The sequence below is a fragment of the Anabrus simplex genome, chromosome 11 (assembly GCF_040414725.1).
Source record: "Anabrus simplex isolate iqAnaSimp1 chromosome 11, ASM4041472v1, whole genome shotgun sequence".
Classification (NCBI taxonomy): domain Eukaryota; kingdom Metazoa; phylum Arthropoda; class Insecta; order Orthoptera; family Tettigoniidae; genus Anabrus; species Anabrus simplex.
This window is the reverse complement of record NC_090275.1, coordinates 14,955,861-14,975,534: the sequence shown is the minus strand read 5'-3', so window position 1 is coordinate 14,975,534 and position 19,674 is coordinate 14,955,861. Positions and strand designations below refer to the sequence as shown.

At 39.3% G+C, this 19,674-nt stretch overlaps 1 protein-coding gene across 1 annotated transcript in view; it reads left to right on the top strand.

Moving 5' to 3' along the window:
- The window catches only part of LOC136883292 (uncharacterized), a 103,404-nt gene extending 92,793 nt beyond the window's left edge, over positions 1-10,611 (top strand). The window contains exons 5-6 of the mRNA XM_067155526.2: positions 2,679-2,808; positions 9,837-10,611. Of these exons, the coding sequence (XP_067011627.1) occupies positions 2,679-2,808; positions 9,837-9,940 (234 nt within the window). The 3' untranslated portion in view covers positions 9,941-10,611. The remainder of the gene's footprint in view (positions 1-2,678; positions 2,809-9,836) is intronic.
- Positions 10,612-19,674: the final 9,063 nt, after the last annotated feature.

The following is a 19,674-nucleotide window of genomic DNA, read 5'->3' as shown; positions in this document are numbered from 1 at the left end:
AATTAACATCATACAATACTTCATGGAGATCTGTTATTTTGCCATGTGTAATACTGCCTTTCTGATTGTCTTTATATCAGAACAGAAGCAATCCGCAGATTCCACAACACTGTTCAGTGTCCGCAGTGACTGCATTAACCACGAATTCCTGTGGTGTTCGGTTCTACGTTTGACCTCATAAAACGTGACTGTGTCTTGTGTTTCGTGCCAGAACATGAAGTGGTATTGGCTGCAGGAGCTGCGGACAGTCTATTCTATTTGTTATGCGTTTTATTGTGAACACTGCCTTAGCACATTTGCGACGCAGCAGTAAATTCTCCATCTGCAGCTGTTGGCAAAACTCATCAAATAACGAAGACGTCATCTTAATTCCGAAGCTCCCGTACTTCACCCACTTCGTAAATTTTACCTGCACTTTCTCTAGTGAGTCAATTAAATATATTTGAGATGGTATCCAGATCTCGGTACCATATTCCAATCCTGGCCTAATATAGAAAATATATAGAGTTTTCAGGGTTCAAACAGAAACAAAGTCCCTACAATTTATCTTAAAACCAGCCAGTAGTCGCTAGGACGAAAGTAACGCGAGTGGTCGCGCGTTGAGCAAAATGCTCACGGCATGATATGACGTGTTTACATATTAAATACCTACCGATTTCAGGCATAAATGTATTAGCAAATATAATGAACATAAGAATAAATCTCAGATTATTATATAGAACACTAAAATTTACAAATAAAATTACAAATTTTAATAAATCTCAAATGGTTATGACTGTATCTCGAAAAAACAATTCTCAACTTTCTAAAGTAGTGTGCGCGCCTTTCGCAATGCCCTTTACACAAGAAAGATGAGTAACTATATTTTCAGCACAAGTACGTGAGCGTGGATTTCTTCTTGGTGGATGTCTGCCCCACTTTGCCACCATTCTCATTTACCTCCAACATATGTTGTTCGCCAGCTACAGATTGCTCTCCAGGTACGGTTGCATCAGCACGTTCTTCTGTCTCGCCCTCCAGTTGATCGCTACGAATTTCATGAAACCAAGCTTAAATGTCACGACTTGAAACCATCATCACACATCACATTAATACAGTAAGTTGCAAAGAACTGTTTCAACTATAAAACAACATTCAACAATAGCGAAACTGTAACACACACAGAAATTAGCGTAAACGTGACTGGTCAAAATGCTTACTGTTGACGGTCATTGATGATTCCTCCCTCCCTGTTCCTTCTCAGGGTCACAGATGTCCGTCCATCTCTAAAAACTGCAGTGCTCAAATTCGAAACTACATGCTGTATAAAAGAGCAGATGATTTTCAATGACCGTGAGCATTTTGCTCATATAGCGACCACTGGCGGGTTTGAAAACCCAAAATCCTTATATCAATCAATCAATACTGATCTGCATTTAGGGCAGTCGCCCAGGTGGATGATTTCAAAGAAATTGGAAATTTATTGAACGTCTCCCTTGGTAAGTTATTCCAATCCCTAACTCCCCTTCCTATAAATGAATATTTGCCTCAGTTTGTCCTCTTGAATTCCAACTTTATCTTCATATTGTGATCTTTCCTACTTTTATAAACGCCATTCAAACTTATTCGTCTGCTAATGTCATTTCACGCCAACTCTCCGCTGACAGCTCGGAACATACCACTTAGTCGAGCAGCTCTTCTTCTTTCTCTCAATTCTTCCCAACCCAAATATTGCAACATTTTTGTAACGCTACTCTTTTGTCGGAAATCACCCAGAACAAATCGAGCTGCTTTTCTTTGGATTTTTTCCAGTTCTTGAATCAGGTAATCCTGGTGAGGGTCCCATACACTGGAACCGTACTCTAGTTGGGGTCTTACCAGAGACTTATATGCACTCTCCTTTACATCCTTACTACAACCCCTAGATTTTATAACAAGGAAATCTCTTTCATCCTGGAAGGAGATTGCTAGGATGTCACTAGGACCCTGGCCAACAGAAGAAAGAGATCTGAATGGGCACGGCACAAAGTGTGTTTCTGAAATTAAAACATCTAGTGCTTAACTGTGACTTCTCATTCAAAATTCGTAGGCGTGTCTTCAAGTCTTATGTGTAATCGGTGGTATTTTAAGTTGATGAACGATGAAGATTAATAGCCGCGATAATGAGCAGACTGGTGCCCTTTAAATTTGTTTGTAGCGGACTGTGTTCATCCAAATACTCCGTACCTCCCATGAAAACCTTGGGAGGGTAGCTAGGTGAAGGCTTCCACTCTCCGTGACTTCGGCACTTGATTGGGTAGAGTGGTCAGCTCTACTGCACGCCCGGCCGGCTTAGCACTCAGGAATTAACCTGGTACTCATTTTTGCTGTAGGCTGTCTGAACCCAGGGCCACGTACAACTGCGGAAGCGGAAATGCTGTTATTTTTAATCTGACAGAAGAAAGACACATTTTAAATAGAAATGCATTTTTTTCGTCGCGAGCAAATTGGGTGCGTAGTAGAGGAAGCGTAACAGTAAGCTTGCTTTCAAGTGCTGGGAGGTTCGAACCCCACCATCGGCTGCCCTGAAGGTGGCTTTACACGAATTCCCCATTTTTATGTCAGGGGAATGCTACGGCTGTACTTTTATTTAGGTCACTGCTCCTAGCCCTTTCTAGTCCAATCAACACGTAAACACTATCTCGGTGTCCATGTTCCAGGAGCTGGAGTTCTTGCTGCTCGCCTGGTTCTGGTACAACATCATTATGTTCGCAGTGTCTGATGTTGTCAACACGTGCTCGGCCAAGTGTTCGGACGTGTCGCTGATCATCGCACAGCTCATCTCTCACGGTAAGTGTGCTCCAGGCAAACAAACAAACAAACAAACAAACAAACAAACAAATAAATAAATAAATAAATAAATAAATAAATAAATAAATAAATAAATAAATAAATAAATAAATAAATAAATAAATAAATAAATAAATAAATAAATAAATAAATAAATAAATAAATATTGTCATTGATGGTTTCACGGCTCTTACTTATAGATATGATACTGTATAGGCTTCTGGGTTTATGCCGTATCAAGAAAATAAGTTGAAATTCTTTACGTTTCGCAGAGAACTGTGCTCTGCGTCATCAGAAGAACATCTCGACTGTCCACGAGAAAGGCTTCTTAAACAATGACTTTTAAAATTAAGACGTTATAATAGAAGTGGAAATCGGTATGTTTATTCGCCACCAGATGGCTCTCCGGATGTGGCACAGCGCTAGCCTTCGAAGCGGAAGCTGACCGAACCATCAGAATCAGTCTAAGAGGTTCACATAACATGTGACATTGACAAGTGTATGGCATAGACACAAACCTGGAATGAAACATCTGGCGATGAATAAATAAAGAAATAAGTTAATGGAAGTGTAACATAGACGATAACTAGCCCAGAAAGAAGGAGAATAGAAGCTTTTGAAATGTGGCGTTACAGAAGAATTCTGAAGGGGAGATGGACAGATCGAATCCCGAAAGAAGACATACTGAGTCTAATTGATGAGAGGAGATAGATTTCGCTAACTTTTACGAGAAGAACAGATAGAATGATAGAACACATCTTGAGACACTCAGTACTTGTTCAGTTGGTTTTTGAGGGAAGTATAGGCGGTAAGAATGATAGGGGTAGACCAAGGTATCAATATGACAAACAGATTAGAGCAGATGTAGGATATACAGTAGTAGTTACGTAGAAATGAAGAGGTTAGCACAGGATAGGGTGGCATGGAGATCTGCATAAAATAATTCTATGAATTTATGACTCCAATAATAATAATAATAATAATAATAATAATAATAATAATAATAATAATAATGTTTTTAGCTTTAGGGGATTGTCGATATCGTAATTATTGTCCCAGGACAACAGCAAGAGAGGGAAAGGACGAGAGAAAGAATGAAAAAACATGAGTTACTTAAGATAGCATACGTCGAACGAAAAGAATGAGAAAGTATATTGGTGAAGTTTGAATGAGTGAATGAAGAATGGCTAAATGAAATGAAGGAAGAATGGAAAAGAACGGATAATAATAATAATAATAATAATAATAATAATAATAATAATAATAATAATGTTATTGTCTAGAACCAAGTTTAACAGAATAAGGAAGATGCCGTCACCTTGACGAACCTCCCCCCCCCCCGTACATATTTCCAAAGGCTCAGACATTTTGTCCAAGGAATTTCACTCTAGAAGTCGTATTCGTGAGAGTTTTCCAGATTAGTTCTCTCGTTTTTCTGCCCACTGTGAGTTCTTCTAGAGTATCAAAAGCGGTCTGTCCGTCCACAGAATTATACGCATTCTTAAAGTCCACAAAAGTGAAGATCGTGCTGGTAGCTTGACGGATACTTAATATTGTCTTCAAATTCCATGTTTGTTCACCACATGATCGACCTTTCCTGAAACCCGCTTGGTACTCGCCGATCAGGTGATATGTCTCTTTTCCTAAACAGTTTAAGAGAGTTTTAGAAATAATTTTCTACGTGATCGGTATTAAGGATATGCCTGTGTCATTGTTTGGATCCACCTTATCGCCTTTTTTTTGCAATGGGTGTATTAATGCACACTGCCAGTCCTTCCGAGATCGTTTCAGTTTCCAGATTTCTACTAAGTTTGCATGCATTCTGCTTACGAGGTCATTTCCTAGTTTCCACATGTCTGCGGTGATGCCATCCTCTACAGGTGCTTCATTATTTTTAAACGACCTTTGACAAAAGCCCGTACATATTTCAAAAGGCTCAGAAATTGCTCCAAGGAATTTCACTCTAGAAGTCGTATTCGTGAGAGTTTCCCGGATTAGTTCTCTCGTTTCCCTGTCTACTATGAGTTCTTCTAGAGTACCAAAAACGGTCTGTCTGTCCACAGAGAGGGCTTCAGGGCTGATGTTTGAAGTATTTTACGTAGGTGTGGCCAGCCCTTGGGATCCTGCTCTCGTATGTTTCGTAAGAAGGTGCTAAAGCTCTGTTTAAGGCATTCTGGGTCAACTCTTAGAGATCTGCTCTGTTTAGGTCTGTATCGGCTGTGTTGGAATCTCAATCTGATTGGTGATAGATGATGGTCCGAGTCGACAACTCCCTTCCGTAGTCTGACATTTTGAATCTCGCACAGATATTTTTCTGGAGACTGCAACGTGATCAACCTGGAATTCCCCTAATAACGGGTCCGGTGATTTCCACGTTTTCTTTTTGTGTGGACATCTCACAAAATACGTAGACATGAGTTTCAAAGAGAAAGTTTTACAAAAGTCTATTAGGCGTTCTCCGTTCTTATTAGTTTTCCGATGTGCCGAGTGATGGCCTACAATCCATTTTTGTTTCCTCTGTCTGCCAATGTGTGCGTTAAAATCACCTACTAAAATCTCCCATAGCCTTCTTGTAATAACCGAATATTGTTTCTTTAATTCATACCTATGCTGTTACCAAAAGGTGCCCCTGAACATAAGACAGCTATACGAAAGGCCATAACAGAGGGTGAGATATAGAAAGTTTGATGATGTTTCGTGTCAGGAAGTAAACAGGATATTGGGCCACTAATGTAAATAAATAATAATAATGTTAATGAATTCTCACGTTATTAGCTGGAGTCTGGCTCAGGATAATGACATCGTCGCTCGCGTAATGAATTTATATCTGTGATGCCGTGCTGAAAATTAAATGAGCTCTCTCTAATATTATAACAAGGTTCTACTGCCCGGGTAGTGAGTGGACATAATTATCCCACTGCGTGGCTATATCATGAAAATACTAGGTGGACCATGTAAAGCTAGAGAACAACAGACAATGGCATTTTAGATTGGAACTAGCATATGTACCCGTCCTTCGCACGGGAATTAGTAATCAATTTCACGATTCCTTAATGAATTTATGCGAAGTTACATGCCTGTATTCCAACGTTTATTACGTCATGTTAGAGTGATATTCTTCTACGAGAGCACGTGGCGGTAACGTGAAGTGCAATAAAGCTGAACAAAGTGGAGACAGAATGGAGTACATCACAGTTTATGTCCGACTCGTTGACTGAATGGTCAGCGTACTACCTTCGGTTCAGAGGGTCCCGGCTTCGATTCCCGGCCGGGTCGGGGATTTTAACCTTCATTGGTTAATTCCAAAGGCCCGGGGGCTGGGTGTTTGTGCTGTCCCCAACATCCCTGCAACTCGCACACAACACATAACACTATCCTTCACCACAATAACACGCAGTCACCTATACATGGCAGATGCCGCAGTTTATTGAACGATACAGTTCCTGGTCCGAAGTTGTTCGTAATTCTCCCTAATTCTCGGTTACATATTGTTGTTCGTCTGTTGGCGGTGTGGCTGAAGACACATGAAACCAGTCGTTGACGATAACTTCCCTTATTATCTGTTCTATTGAAAAGAATAAAATGGCTCTTTAATTAAACACTGTAACCCACCTGCAAATGACATGACAGCCTGTAAAACAGTCTATTAATGATAACTCCCTTATTATCTTCATATCAAAAAGCTGCACATGAGAAAAAAACGTTTTAGGAATTGATTCCCATTAAGGCTGGTAGTTTTCCATCAAGGTCGATCATGTATATCCTGTGGGAGGTAAAATCACTGTTTCAACTTCCTATAAACCCCCAAACCAATCTGGGATTTAGAAATAACATTGACAGATATAAATTCATTTACCCAAGGGCGGATAAAAAGTTTGGTAGAAATACGTAGAGTAGTTTCCGAGTTATAAGAACTCAACAAACGGACAAACAGACAAATCGACAAAAAAGCTTTAAAAAAGTGTGCTCATAGACTGAAAAATGGTCCGTTAAACATAGACAGGCAGACAGACAGACAGACAGACAGACAGACAGACAGACAGACAGACAGACAGACAGACAGACAGACAGACAGACAGACAGACAGACAGACAGACAGACAGACAGACACCAAAGCTAAAAAATATGCAGATGGTCATTATTTCATCTGAAACGAATAACTGAATGAAAATTTTGACGAAATAGTCAATGCAGAGACACACGGTCGCTAGGACTTTATTTACATAGATGAAGTCCGCTGTTGGTGCTATATCAGCTATATCATTAAGAATTCTAAACAGTAGGATAGTAAAAATATAGAACTACAAGTACACACTCACTGATATAATAATAATAATAATTTTTCCAGGGTACACCTTCTCCGTCCCATTGAACTACGCGTCTTTTAGAAGGCCACCTGTGCTTTGAATCTTGAACTAATATAATACAAGATACTTGGGACCTTCAACCATTAGATGTCTCTACCATCGGCCTATGTGCTCCCTCTGGGCGGATTAATGACAATTAATTCTGAACGGAATTTCAATTTTTTGAAGGTGGCAAACCTTAAGTTTGTGAAGATTGTTTTGTTCATGGGTCAAAGTTGTCAACACTCCTATGGCTTCCTTCTTCCTTAGTTGTTAATCAATCAGGAATTTCGTGTATATTTCTGTAGCGAATTAAAATGGGCGGTGTGTACAGGTATCCTGCCAATCTGAACAGAGTTATCGGCAATGCTATAAAGGCCGGGCGCTTTACGGCCGTATTGTCACCTTCATCGCTCCGATCTAGGGAGTGCGGCGTGATTAGGAGGCAGGGGCTGCATGGCATCGTTCGGAAGACCTAGCTACTCGAGGTAATGGCAGAAATTTCTTAACATGTGATAGATTAAGGCAAATAACTTTTTAAATTTTATTTTAAGTCCTAAGTTAAGGTTTTAAATGTAGAATTTCGGCAAGTCTGAGGACTCTGTACAGATCACTGCTGGGAAACATGTAAACTAAGGGAACAAGGAGTGTTCACCCTCTGTTGATTCCCATTCAGTTTGGTGTGGGGTGACTAAAATGTTCTAAACCTCTAAATTCTTCACATTCCTTCGGAATTTAATATTTCTTGTTTAGTCACCCCTCTGCAGGATAGGCTTAGCCTCTGCAACTTCGGGCCATAAACCCATATAGGGTTTTAACAGTTTTTCTAAAGGGAGTGCAATTGTTTCCCCTCCTAACCTTTGTTCATGGCCTTTTATTTTTACATTGAGGCCATTTAGTATGGGCACTCATTGCCCCTGTTTAAATTGTATTATTGATAGACGAGTGTATGAAAGACTGTTGAGGAGAAGTATTTTAAGTTTAAAAGGCATAATTTTGTAAGGAGCTTGTGCGTCTGAGAGGGCGGGCTACAGTAACGTTCGGAGCTCAGCCTCCTAGTGCAGCAAGCAATCTCTTATAATAGTGTACCTGTTCATGCTCATACATTGTATGTTATCTTGTTGATAACTCTCTCCAGTTATTGTACATAGTCCGCAGTTGTTTTCAGAGATGACGAGCTCATCAGTTGTTCGTTTCAAATCTTCTATCGATCACATTTTAAACTAAAAAAGGAAAGAAATAAAAATTCAAAATTTAGTGCTTTAACTTATGCTTTGGTCATTTCTTTGTCCACCCAATCACTCCAGCACCTTCTTACACCTCTCTGTTCTACAATATGCCCGTAACAGTAATAAGTTTCCCAATAAAAACAGGGGTAAGTCAATGAGGCGGGATCTCAAGCATATTATTTAACTGGGTCCTGGAAAAGATCTTCGGGGAATGGACCAGATCCCTGCAAGTCAACACCGGATTAAGAATGGGGATCAAAGCAGACAAGCTAAGGATCCCATGCCTGGCCTTAATAGCAAACGACATGTAAGAGGCTAATACGCAACTCCAAACACTGCACACAGTAGCGGCTCCTGAGCAACACTGGAAAGGCGGAGTTTATTACCAATATGAAAGATGCCCCTTAATAAATACAGGGTCTTTCATATACACTAAGACCCTGCGCACAGTGTTTTACTCTGCGCTATGACAACTGCCTCAGCCGAACTTATATCGTGCGTGGCCGCCCTGTTGCGTGTATTCAGTCTTATATGAAATCTTACCTCATAAAAAAGATGCTGTCTTTCTGGGTTATACAGGCATTCTGTCTGGCTGCCGCGAGTGAGGTCTGCCACTGTAATTTTTCTGATTTCATTCGTAATATTTACTTCCAGTTCTTCCAGTGGGCGAGGATTTGTTCAATACACTTTTTCTTTTAGTTTACCCCACGAGTAAAAATCACACACTGTTAGATGTGAAGAACGAGGGGGAAATAGACCAGCACTGCAAACATTTCCGAGGTTGTAAGAAGGGAATCTTCGGTTGTATGAACAGGGGCTGAATTCTGTTCAGGGGATGAACCCTGTTGAAACCACCCCACGCGATTTTTGTTCTTCCGTTAACTGAACGAAGAACGGTGACAAAATGCCATCTTGATACTTGGTACTGTCGTCTCGAAAATAACAGGCCCAATTATTCGTCTCGCACTAACAGCACAGCAAACACCGATCATAATAAGGGACTTCGTAAACACCATTAGGATTTTCTACACACTAATACCAAGAGTTATGACTGTTCACACGACCATTAAGATGAAACCAGAACTTTTACATGCGAAAATACGGTGTTCTAATGATAAATATCTCACCATGTTAACAGCTGAGATTCAGAGTGGCGACTGATGCTTGCAAGGTCAAGAACTATGTGCGTGCCTCCCATACTGGGCCTTACATTTCGGAGAGTAAAAACTTCGCTTCGTCGGTCTTAGTTTAAATGAGAGACGCTGTATTTTGGCCAACTCTGGATTACTTTTGTTTGGCGTTAGTACTCCTTCATTCTCTTGCTTGCAGCTTCATTATTTTCATCCAACCAATGCTGTTCCTTATTGATATCTGTGTCTGATTCCTGTAACCGCTCAAATGTCTTGTTTCTGAACGTGCGCATTGTATTAAATTGTTATTTTTACTGTTCCAGCGATCTGGGCGTTCCTGATAGCGCTGGTGAGGAGGTTCCACAAGCGCGTGGTAGAACGGAGAATGAGTAAGCAGCTCGCCGGAACGTCAACACCTGCAGTCTGAGAGACGAGTGGGACAGCTTCATATTTGTGCCTTTGTGACATCGACCCCAAGGGGTGCATTTGTGTCCTACGAGGGGCAGTGGAAATTCTCTGCAAGAAGGAGATGATAGGGGGATGCAAGTCAACACCCGCGCGGAACGCTGGCAAACATTTAACACAACGACGTTGTAGCAAATTAATGTTCGTTTCCGTGTCTCGAACATTTGTAGGATTGATGTCTCTGGCTGTGAACCAGGAGTTTGACAAGAATTCCTCATACGACAATAACTAGCACAAGACCGTAATTTGTTTCGAGGGTATTAAACATCTCTCAAAATAGTTATTTCAAATTAATATTTCATCTTAACTTTCATAGTTTGTTTCCGGGTTATGACCAGACATCGGATCTATATATTGTGTACATCACAACAATATAAACACGCAACTATGCAGCAAAAAGTGGTGAAATATGCATTTAGTATGCACTTATTTTCATACAACTAAGCAATCAAGTAGCGAATATTTAAGAATAACTTAAATATTGTATTATTTTAATGAACAATTCACACCAATTTTATTGTCAATATGACTTGGAACTTTAATCAACTTTGCAAATAACTTATTTTAAATGTCCTTGTGTATTAAAGTGTATTTTAATTTGTCTTACCAATCTAGTAAAGTAATTTTTATATGTGGTGCATGGTATGATTTATTCTAGCTGATGATGTCCCTTAGGGGAAGAAACATGTTCTAGATTTAATAAATTATATATCTCTTCAATAGGCGGGACGCTTATAATACAATATCTAAGTTATTGTTAAATATTCACTCCTTGATTTTGTACTCGATACGGGTTTTTATCAACAATGAAGCTGTTAAAGCTTAATACATATAATGTTACTAAACACTTATATGAAATTCAAACGTAAGATTACTTTACTATACTCACGCTATTCCCCCACACCAATACATAAAATCGTGATCATGAACAAACAAATGAATGAAAATTAAAAAATCACACTACTTAGAGCTGCGGCTGTTCCACTAATACAAACAATCCGATCATAGTCTCGGAGACGGATCGTGTCATCTGTTAAAAATACATGCACCCGTCTCCTATGATAACAGGCAGTTAATACATATGATAAATCATAATTAGGAAGGCCGTAAGAAAACACAAACGTGAAGGAACACACTTACATACGCATTCTTCTTTCATTTTACACTAGCCCCTATGGGTCGGGGACGCAGACGAAGAATACACCCGCGCTATCCCCTACCTGCCGTAAGAGGGGACTGAAAAGGGGCGACCAAGAGAAGATTGTATTAACACCATGAAACTACTTGTGATTAGAACCATCACGCGGAGAACACCAAGGGTCGCCTTTACTTACGCGTAGTACCACTATGTTTCGTACACAATAGGTTTGTGATTAACAGTAGCAGAGCGTAGTTCACTGTGGGTTTACAGTGCCTGTGATTAGTATCATTATGTGAGAAACACCATAGGTCTTCGTTACCTGGGAGCAGTACCATAATGTGTGGAACACCGTGAGTCTATGCTACTTTTGATTAGTAAAGCACACGACAAATACCTTGATTGTACTTTATTAGCCATAAGTACCATTATTGGGAGCCATTGACCTGAATTTTGGACCCCTTTTTACAACAAGCATCGTCGATTCAGGATATTGCTTTAGAAGCTGTCCCTTGGTCAATAATACTATTGCTTTAAGATAGTTTCTGGGAAGGTGAGACATTGCTGGCCGGATTCACTGATTGTTTTAAATTCATATTAATCCATTCAATCTTCATTATCACGATTTAAATTTGGTCGGTCGATGATTTTGGACTTTTAAATAGTCATTAAATTTCCTCTAATTTCGTACCATTATGGGAATATGATCTAGATGTTAGGCGTCTTTCAAGAACAAGCATCATCATCATCATTTACACTGCACAGCCTACCGTTGCTGTTCAAAATTTGATTTGCAGTGCACTACAGCAATCTTCCCCAATTTTTCCTGTACAGTATAACTCTGTGGCATTTTTCTGTTAAAATTATTAAGCTCCAATGCCGGGAATTATCTCTCTACATCTACGACCTGACAGGACAGCCACTTGAATTCGGGAGCGCACGCTGTATAGTTGCCTTGGTTTTTCCTTGAAATCTTACTACAGCTATAATGGTTCAAGACCACTGAACCCAAAAAATTTCACGGCATTAATTTCCTCACATTTTATTGAAGACTGCTTGTAAAACATGAAGAATATGCAAAAAAAAGTCGAAAATATCCACAATAAATCCGAAATTCGAAATGTTCGCACTAATCTAAAATAATATATTATACAAATATGCACTATTAAACATAATAATTCGTCCAATTTCACTTTCAAATGCACTTCCTGGTCGGTTTGGAGGTCTACATATCGGCAAACAAAGTATGCACTTGCAGACAAATCCGATCTCTAGTTACGACTATACTGGTGTCCTAGTCAATCACATTACGGGTGATTTTTTCAGTCTTATGGGAGCCGACACGCGCAAAGCTAGTTGCGGGAATTGATATTAATGAATGTACCAACCATAAATTATAGTTATACGTATATACAACAAGGAAATAGTCAGTCACATTAGAACGGAATAGAGTTAGGTCCTCTTAATTGAAAATGATGGTTAGTGCACCCTTATTTACTACAGAAGCATTATTGATGCCAAGACCGAATTAAGGGCACCCGGATGAAATGATGCCAGGTAACAGAGGAAATGCGTCAACAGGAATATTCTATTGAATTTTAAGTGTACAAAAAGAGAGGCTCCAAACGATGAAAATGAAGTTTCATTATTTTCCGTGGGATTCAATTGCGGAACAACGCCTTGGGGAATACATTGTTCATATCATGAAGAAAATGCTGGAACTGTGTCGTCTATGTCCTCTGTGGTAGAATATGTTTCAAATGAATGTGGTGGGCCACCAACACATTAGGTGGGTTGGTTGAAGGACGAAATATGACTCGGAAAATCACTCCTCTAGATGTAAAAGATCTTGAAAAATTTTAAAAAGTGGTGGAGTCACTCATGCGCCATATAAGTGGGAAAACACGGACAAAATGTAATCAACTGTATTAAAGGAATTTTCAGAACGAAACTGATATTAAGCAAGTGTTAGAACTACCCAGTCCCGAGAATTGATATTAATGGGTATACTCCGAATTTTGAGGTAGTAATAGATTAGAATGCAAACTAATTTGGTTAGTAGGCGGTGACCTTTTACCTGCTCTTCGACAATGTAGCAAGAGTAACATAAATCCCAGGGGTTCTTATAGACCATACCCTTAATGTGCATGCAACTGTCATAGCATAACCGTTGTGTAGGCTAGCATACTTACTTCACTAACTTTTCTTTCTAACTTAAGACTGTCTCAAAATCCCGGATCTATTAATTAATGTAATAAACATTGATCTCGCTAGACTGTAATACGAACCAAGTACTAGAACATAATATGTTATATAAAGAGTGAAGGGCAAAGTTCAGAACCTTGCGGAACACTGGTACAGACATACAAATATCCACACGAAAGTGATATTGATACTCACCATCAGATATCACTTATCTGCATATAGGGCTGCCATCCAGGTCGAAGTTCCCTATCAGTTGCTTTCTTAAACTTTTCTTAAATGACTTCAAATAAGTTGATAATTCACCGAACTACTCCCTTGGTGAATTATTCTAATCCCCGATTCCTCTTACTACAAACTAATATTTGCCCCAATTTGTCCTCTTGATTTCGAACTTTACCTTCATATTATAAACTTTCCTACTTTTAAAAGTCCACTCATGTACTAATGTGCTCGGCTCCATCGATAAACTGGTCAAAAGATTCTCGAATTCGATTCCGGCCGGATCGGGGATATTAACTTACATTAGTTAATTTCTCTACGTAGAGGACAGGGTGTTGGTGCCATCATCAACATTGGAAATCATATTACGTAGGGCCCTGTCTTCACACGCGCAGGTCGCCTATAGGACGTCAACTCGAAAGACCTGCCCCAGATTTCTACATAGGCAACACGCCATTATTATTATTATTATTATTATTATTATTATTATTATTATTATTATTATTATTATTATTATTATCTAATGACATTCTATGCTATTTCTCCAACGGCAGATTGGGACATACCGTTTAGTCAAGAAGCTCGTCTCTTTACTCCCAAGTCTTCCCAACTCAATTTTGAAATATTTTCATAACACTACTCCTTCCTTTTTGGAAATCACCCAGAACAAATGGTGCTGCTTTTCTTTGGATCGTTTCCAGCTTTGTAATCACTGAAACCATATTCAAATTCGGAATTACAAGTGAATCATACATCCTCTGCTTTACAACCCCTAAATACCCTTATAAGCATGCGAACAGATCTGTAACCTTTATGTACAACCTCGTTGGTGTGATTACCTCAATTAACACGTACGTTTACAGTGATCCTCATGAGGTACCTCGACCCCATCAACATAGTATTTAAACCCGAGGGGATTCTCCCTCTTTGTGAGACAAACAATCTATCCATTCAATTTACCACCAAACTGACAAGGTCCTGACAATCCTGTAACTTATTTATTACTCTATGATGGAGAGTATCAACTTAAAAGCTTTTTGTGTGATTTCTTTACTCGTGTGGTGGCACGCCGGCACCGCACTTTCTACTTATAAGTGTCCCGCATGCACTAGTGATGAATGGGATGCCTAAAACTGATTTTCACAGGAGTAGTATTGCCTGCTGCTATGTTACGTGAGAATACGAAGAGGGCGGCCGCTCGTGTTAGTATTATGGTTTTCTCACAATTTTATGTTACGTTCAAATTACATAAAGTATATATTTCTTGCATTAATGGTCAAATAATTGTAAAAGGCGACTGTAACGGATGTATGGAATTTAATGAATTGCAATAAAAGATTGCTCTTTCCCCAGTTTGAGACGATCCACAATCAGCGGATGGGAGTATTCTATGCTAGATTAGGTTTCAGCTACTTTAATTTTCTTTAAGTTTTTTTTACAAATCTAAACACCCATTCCATCACTCTTTTTATATAGGAATTAGAAAGACGTCCCTCTCTAAAGAACCAGAGATACAAGGAAATGCCATTTGGTCCTTGTTTCAATGACGGTGAAATCCTGACATTCACGGTAGAGAGAGGGCAACGAATGCATATAAAAATTATATTTTATATGCAGGCGGCTAACGAATGAAGGGACCGATTATCTCCCGGTATAAGGAGATCCCCTATACCAAGTGCCAACAGTCTCTTTGAGAGTGGATGAGCGGGTATGGGTAAGGGCACTCTATTGTCCTGGGGACAAGAAATTGTTCCCAAAGGCGGAGGAACCAGTTTGGTAAACGGCATTAGGATGCAGAAGGCAACGGGAAACCATTGTATTAATGATCCTGAGAGATATTCCAATAAATTCACATGGCATGGCTGCAACGTCAAGATCAGAGCTGGCCGTGTGGATCGTCTACCTCCGTTTGGAGACGACGGCTTTAGAAGAAGAAAGACGTCTCTGAAGACTTTTGAAGACTTCTCATTTTTGTCAGTAGTCTCCATGAAAGTTAGTACAAGAGTACACCTGGAATGCATAGGTCAAAGCTCAGAACCTTGAGGAACGCCCGCTCTTTCTTCCTGCATATTCAATTATTTGTTGGTTCGTTACGACAAGAGGCACTGTGCACTGCGAGAGCCGAACTAGTTAGAATCACTTTGAGGAAATGGTGTTCTGGGGAGGATCTAACTGGCTCGGGAGGGCAGTAAAGAAAGTCTGGAGCCCGCGAGGGAGATAATATTAACAAAAGTCGCGTCACTCCCGCTAGTAGCGCCTCGGGGAGCGCAGTGACAGCTTCACACAAAAGAGAGATTCTCCTACTATAATCCTCTTCCTCGTTCTGATTTCGGAACAGAATATTCTGTCACCGACCTCGCATGGCGCGACAACGGAGCAATGAGTGAAATGTTCAGTCCCAGACTGCAATGCAGTTTACCTCCAGTTCGGAAAGAAATGATGTTGACACTTCATTATCGAATACCATTTATTAATGAGTTTACAGCAATGCGTTTTTGTTTTAATTCTGGAAAATACAGGTTGCTGTTGTTTTTTGGGTCTTTACGGCATATATTGGTTTGACGCAGCGCTCCATCACACCCTATTTTAATTTCTAGGTAAATACTACTTCCTACGTCTACTTTAATGTGCTTCTCATGTTCATACATTAGTCTATCCCTGCCGTTCGTACCGTCTGTACTTTCCTCAAAAAAGAAAACATCTGAACAATTTCTGGTTCTCTTAAGGTGTGCCGTAACATTATATCCCTTCTTCTGTTCAAATTTCGCGAAATCGTTCTTCATCTTACTAATTCGATTCAGTCCGTCTTCATTCGTAATTCGATCTACTCATCTCATATTAAGCATTCTTCTGTAACACCACATTTCATAAGCTTCTATTCTCCTTCTTTTCGAGCTAGTTATCGTCAGTGTTTCACTTCCATACAATGCCAAGCTCCAGACGAAAGTCTTCAAAACACCTTTCTAATTCCTATATCAATGTTCGAAGTGGGGAAATTTCTTTTCTTAAGAAAAGCCTTCCTTGTCTGTGCTAGTCTGCATTGTATGTCCTCCCTACTTCTGCCATCGTTTGTTATTTTACTACCCAAGTAATAGTATCCATCTACTTCCTTTAAGACTTAACTTCCTAATCTAATATTTCCTGCATCACCTGACTTCGTTCGACCGCACCCCATTACTTTTGTTTTGGACTTATTTTCATCTTGTATTCCTTCCCCAAGACTCTGTCCAAACCATTCAGCAAGTTATCCAGATCTTCGGCAGTCTCAGATAAAATAACTATCATCGGCGAATCTCAGAGTTTTGATATCCTCTCCTTGGATTGTACTTCTTTTCTAAATTCCTGCCTGACTTCCTTTATCGCTTGTTCTGTTTAAACACTGAAATGGAGAGGAGGCAAACTTAATTCATTTTGTTGGGTAACCACCGAATGAACAACCGGAGATTTTTTTACATTCCGACATGGTGCGACACAGAGTATTGAACAGAATTTTCTCCACCCTTAAAAAATCCGACTACCTCTGATAGGTTTGAACCCCCGACCAACACCCTTCCTCAGACAAGAATGCTATTTCCTATTTTGGTTTCAACATACGTTAGAATACCCATTTGTGAAGTATTCCGCTTATTAAACGGCGTTTGGTTCGAGCCCCACTGTCGGCAGCCCTGAAGATGGTTTTCCGTGGTTTCCCATTTTCACACCAGGTAAATACCGGGGCAGTACCTTAATTAAGGCCATGGCCGCTTCCTTCCACTTCCTAGGCATTTCCTATCCCATCGTCGCCATAAGACCTATCTGTGTCGGTGCGACGTAAAGCAAAGTAGCAAAAAAATTAAAGGGCGTTTTACACTAATTGCGCGTGTGGACTTGGTTCACAATAATGGAGGTGGATCCGATTCCCTGTCATGAACACTAGAGAAGAGGCTTGTACGTCTGAAGAGGCAGATGACCATGAGGTTCTCTTAGCCTACACCACAAATGAGTACCAAATTAATTCCTGAGGCTAGGCGTAGAGCTAACAACCCCATTTCACTTAGTGCCGACGTTACGGCGGAAGCCTTTACCTGCCAATCCTCCAAGGGCTTTCGTGGTCTGTCCTGACATGAAATACAAGGAGTAAATGTACCGGGCGAGTTAGCCGTGAGGTTAGGAGCGCGCAACTTCTGAACTCGCATCCGGGAGATAGTAGGTTCGAACCCCACTATCGGCAGCCCTGAAAATGGTTTTCCGTGGTTTCCCATTTTCACACCAGGCAAATGCTGGGGCTGTACCTTAATTAAGGCCACGGCCGCTTCCTTCCCATTCCTAGGCCTTTCCCGTCCCATCGTCGCCATAAGACCTATCTGTGTCGGTGCGACGTAGAGCAAAAAAAAAAAAAAAAAAAAGAAAGTAAATATGCAGCGAGGAAAACTTGCTGCTGACAAGCGATTACATATTATCACTCGTCACTTGCCGGTATCATTCAAGAACTTGTTCCATTGGTGACAGCTCTCGACGAATGATAGAAAAAAAGTAGAACGACTATTTCGTGTCATTGCATTTTGGCGCATTAAGGACATACTGTGGGATAAAAATTCGACATCTCAAGGAATATTCTGAACATTAACAAATTAAGACGAACGCAGAATAAATAAATAAATAAATAAATAAATAAATAAATAAATAAATAAGTAAATAAATAAATAAATAAATAAATAAATAAATAAATAAATAAATAAATAAATAAATAAATAAATAAATAATAATGATAATAATAGGTTATTGACTTCTCACCATACTAGTCACACTTTGGTTCTAGCTAATTTACGTGGGTTTTCTAGGTAAGCAACCACGTGACTATAGTTCGCATCCCACGAAAAGGTTCGTCTTTAAAATCGAATTATTATTTCAAGGGAAATTTATTATTATTATTATTATTATTATTATTATTATTATTATTATTATTATTATTATTATTATTATTATTGAATATTGAATTTTTACGACCGCCTTGTAACTGAAATCAATTTTCAACCTATTAGATTCTTTCCAACAAAACAAATATTACCTAGGCCACCGTAGCTCAATGGTACAGCACCCGACGCAAAATCAGGATGTTGTGGGTTCGGATCCGACTGGTATCCGGTAGGCCATTTTTATTCTGTACTTAACATCTTTTTTCAATACGTATTATTGTACGTAACAAGTCCTACTACGCGTTGAAAGTCGATTTCGATTATTATTATTATTATTATTATTATTATTATTATTATTATTATTATTATTATTATTATTATTATTAAAATACTCTCTTAAATGTCATACAAATTTCAATATGTCTGCAAAAGAGCTTTAAACAGGACAACTTACTATAATCATCAACTTTCTGCACACCATCCTGGCAATATCTGTAATCCACCGCCGAGATATTAGCAGGTGTTAGTTGACAAACACAACTGATATGGAAATATTATGACTCATGTTATCAGAGCTTAATTCTCAGTTGAGAACAGGTACAGTCTTAGAACAACGGAGACAACACTGTGGTACAACTGCAACTGCTCCTACACTACTGCAGCCGTTTCTACGACTCTGTTGGAAGTGTTGCATAAATCATGTTTGTGCGTAGCAGTATTCAAAAGACATTGTCGTCGTGCGGATCGCGATAATCTGTGAGCTGATTTACGACTTATTGGCCAGAGTTGCTAATAAAATACAAAAATAATTCGAATATTAGCTCTTTGAATTTTGCAGTGACAAGACACTACAATCGCAAGTTCTCTTACATAATAGAAGTTGACTCTTCCCGGGCAAATGCCCGACATAACGTTAAGAATCTATTATAGTCATAAACTGATGCAAACGTTCACCTGTGCCAAAAGTTACCACACATATTTCTCAAGAAAATAAATATTGTTGTTACCGAAATACAAATGTGATAAATTCTTTTGTATCTTAGTCTATTACAAACGTAGGCAATTGTTAAATTTATGTATATAAGAAATGGCCAATTTTTGAAATAATTTATGTAAATAAAGGTTATATATCAGAGAAAAATGTAATTTTATTTCCAGTATTCTTTATGTAAACCTGTGAGTTACAGATCTGAACATCTGCTTCCTGTTCATCCAGTGCCGTGGTTACGTCAACAGTAA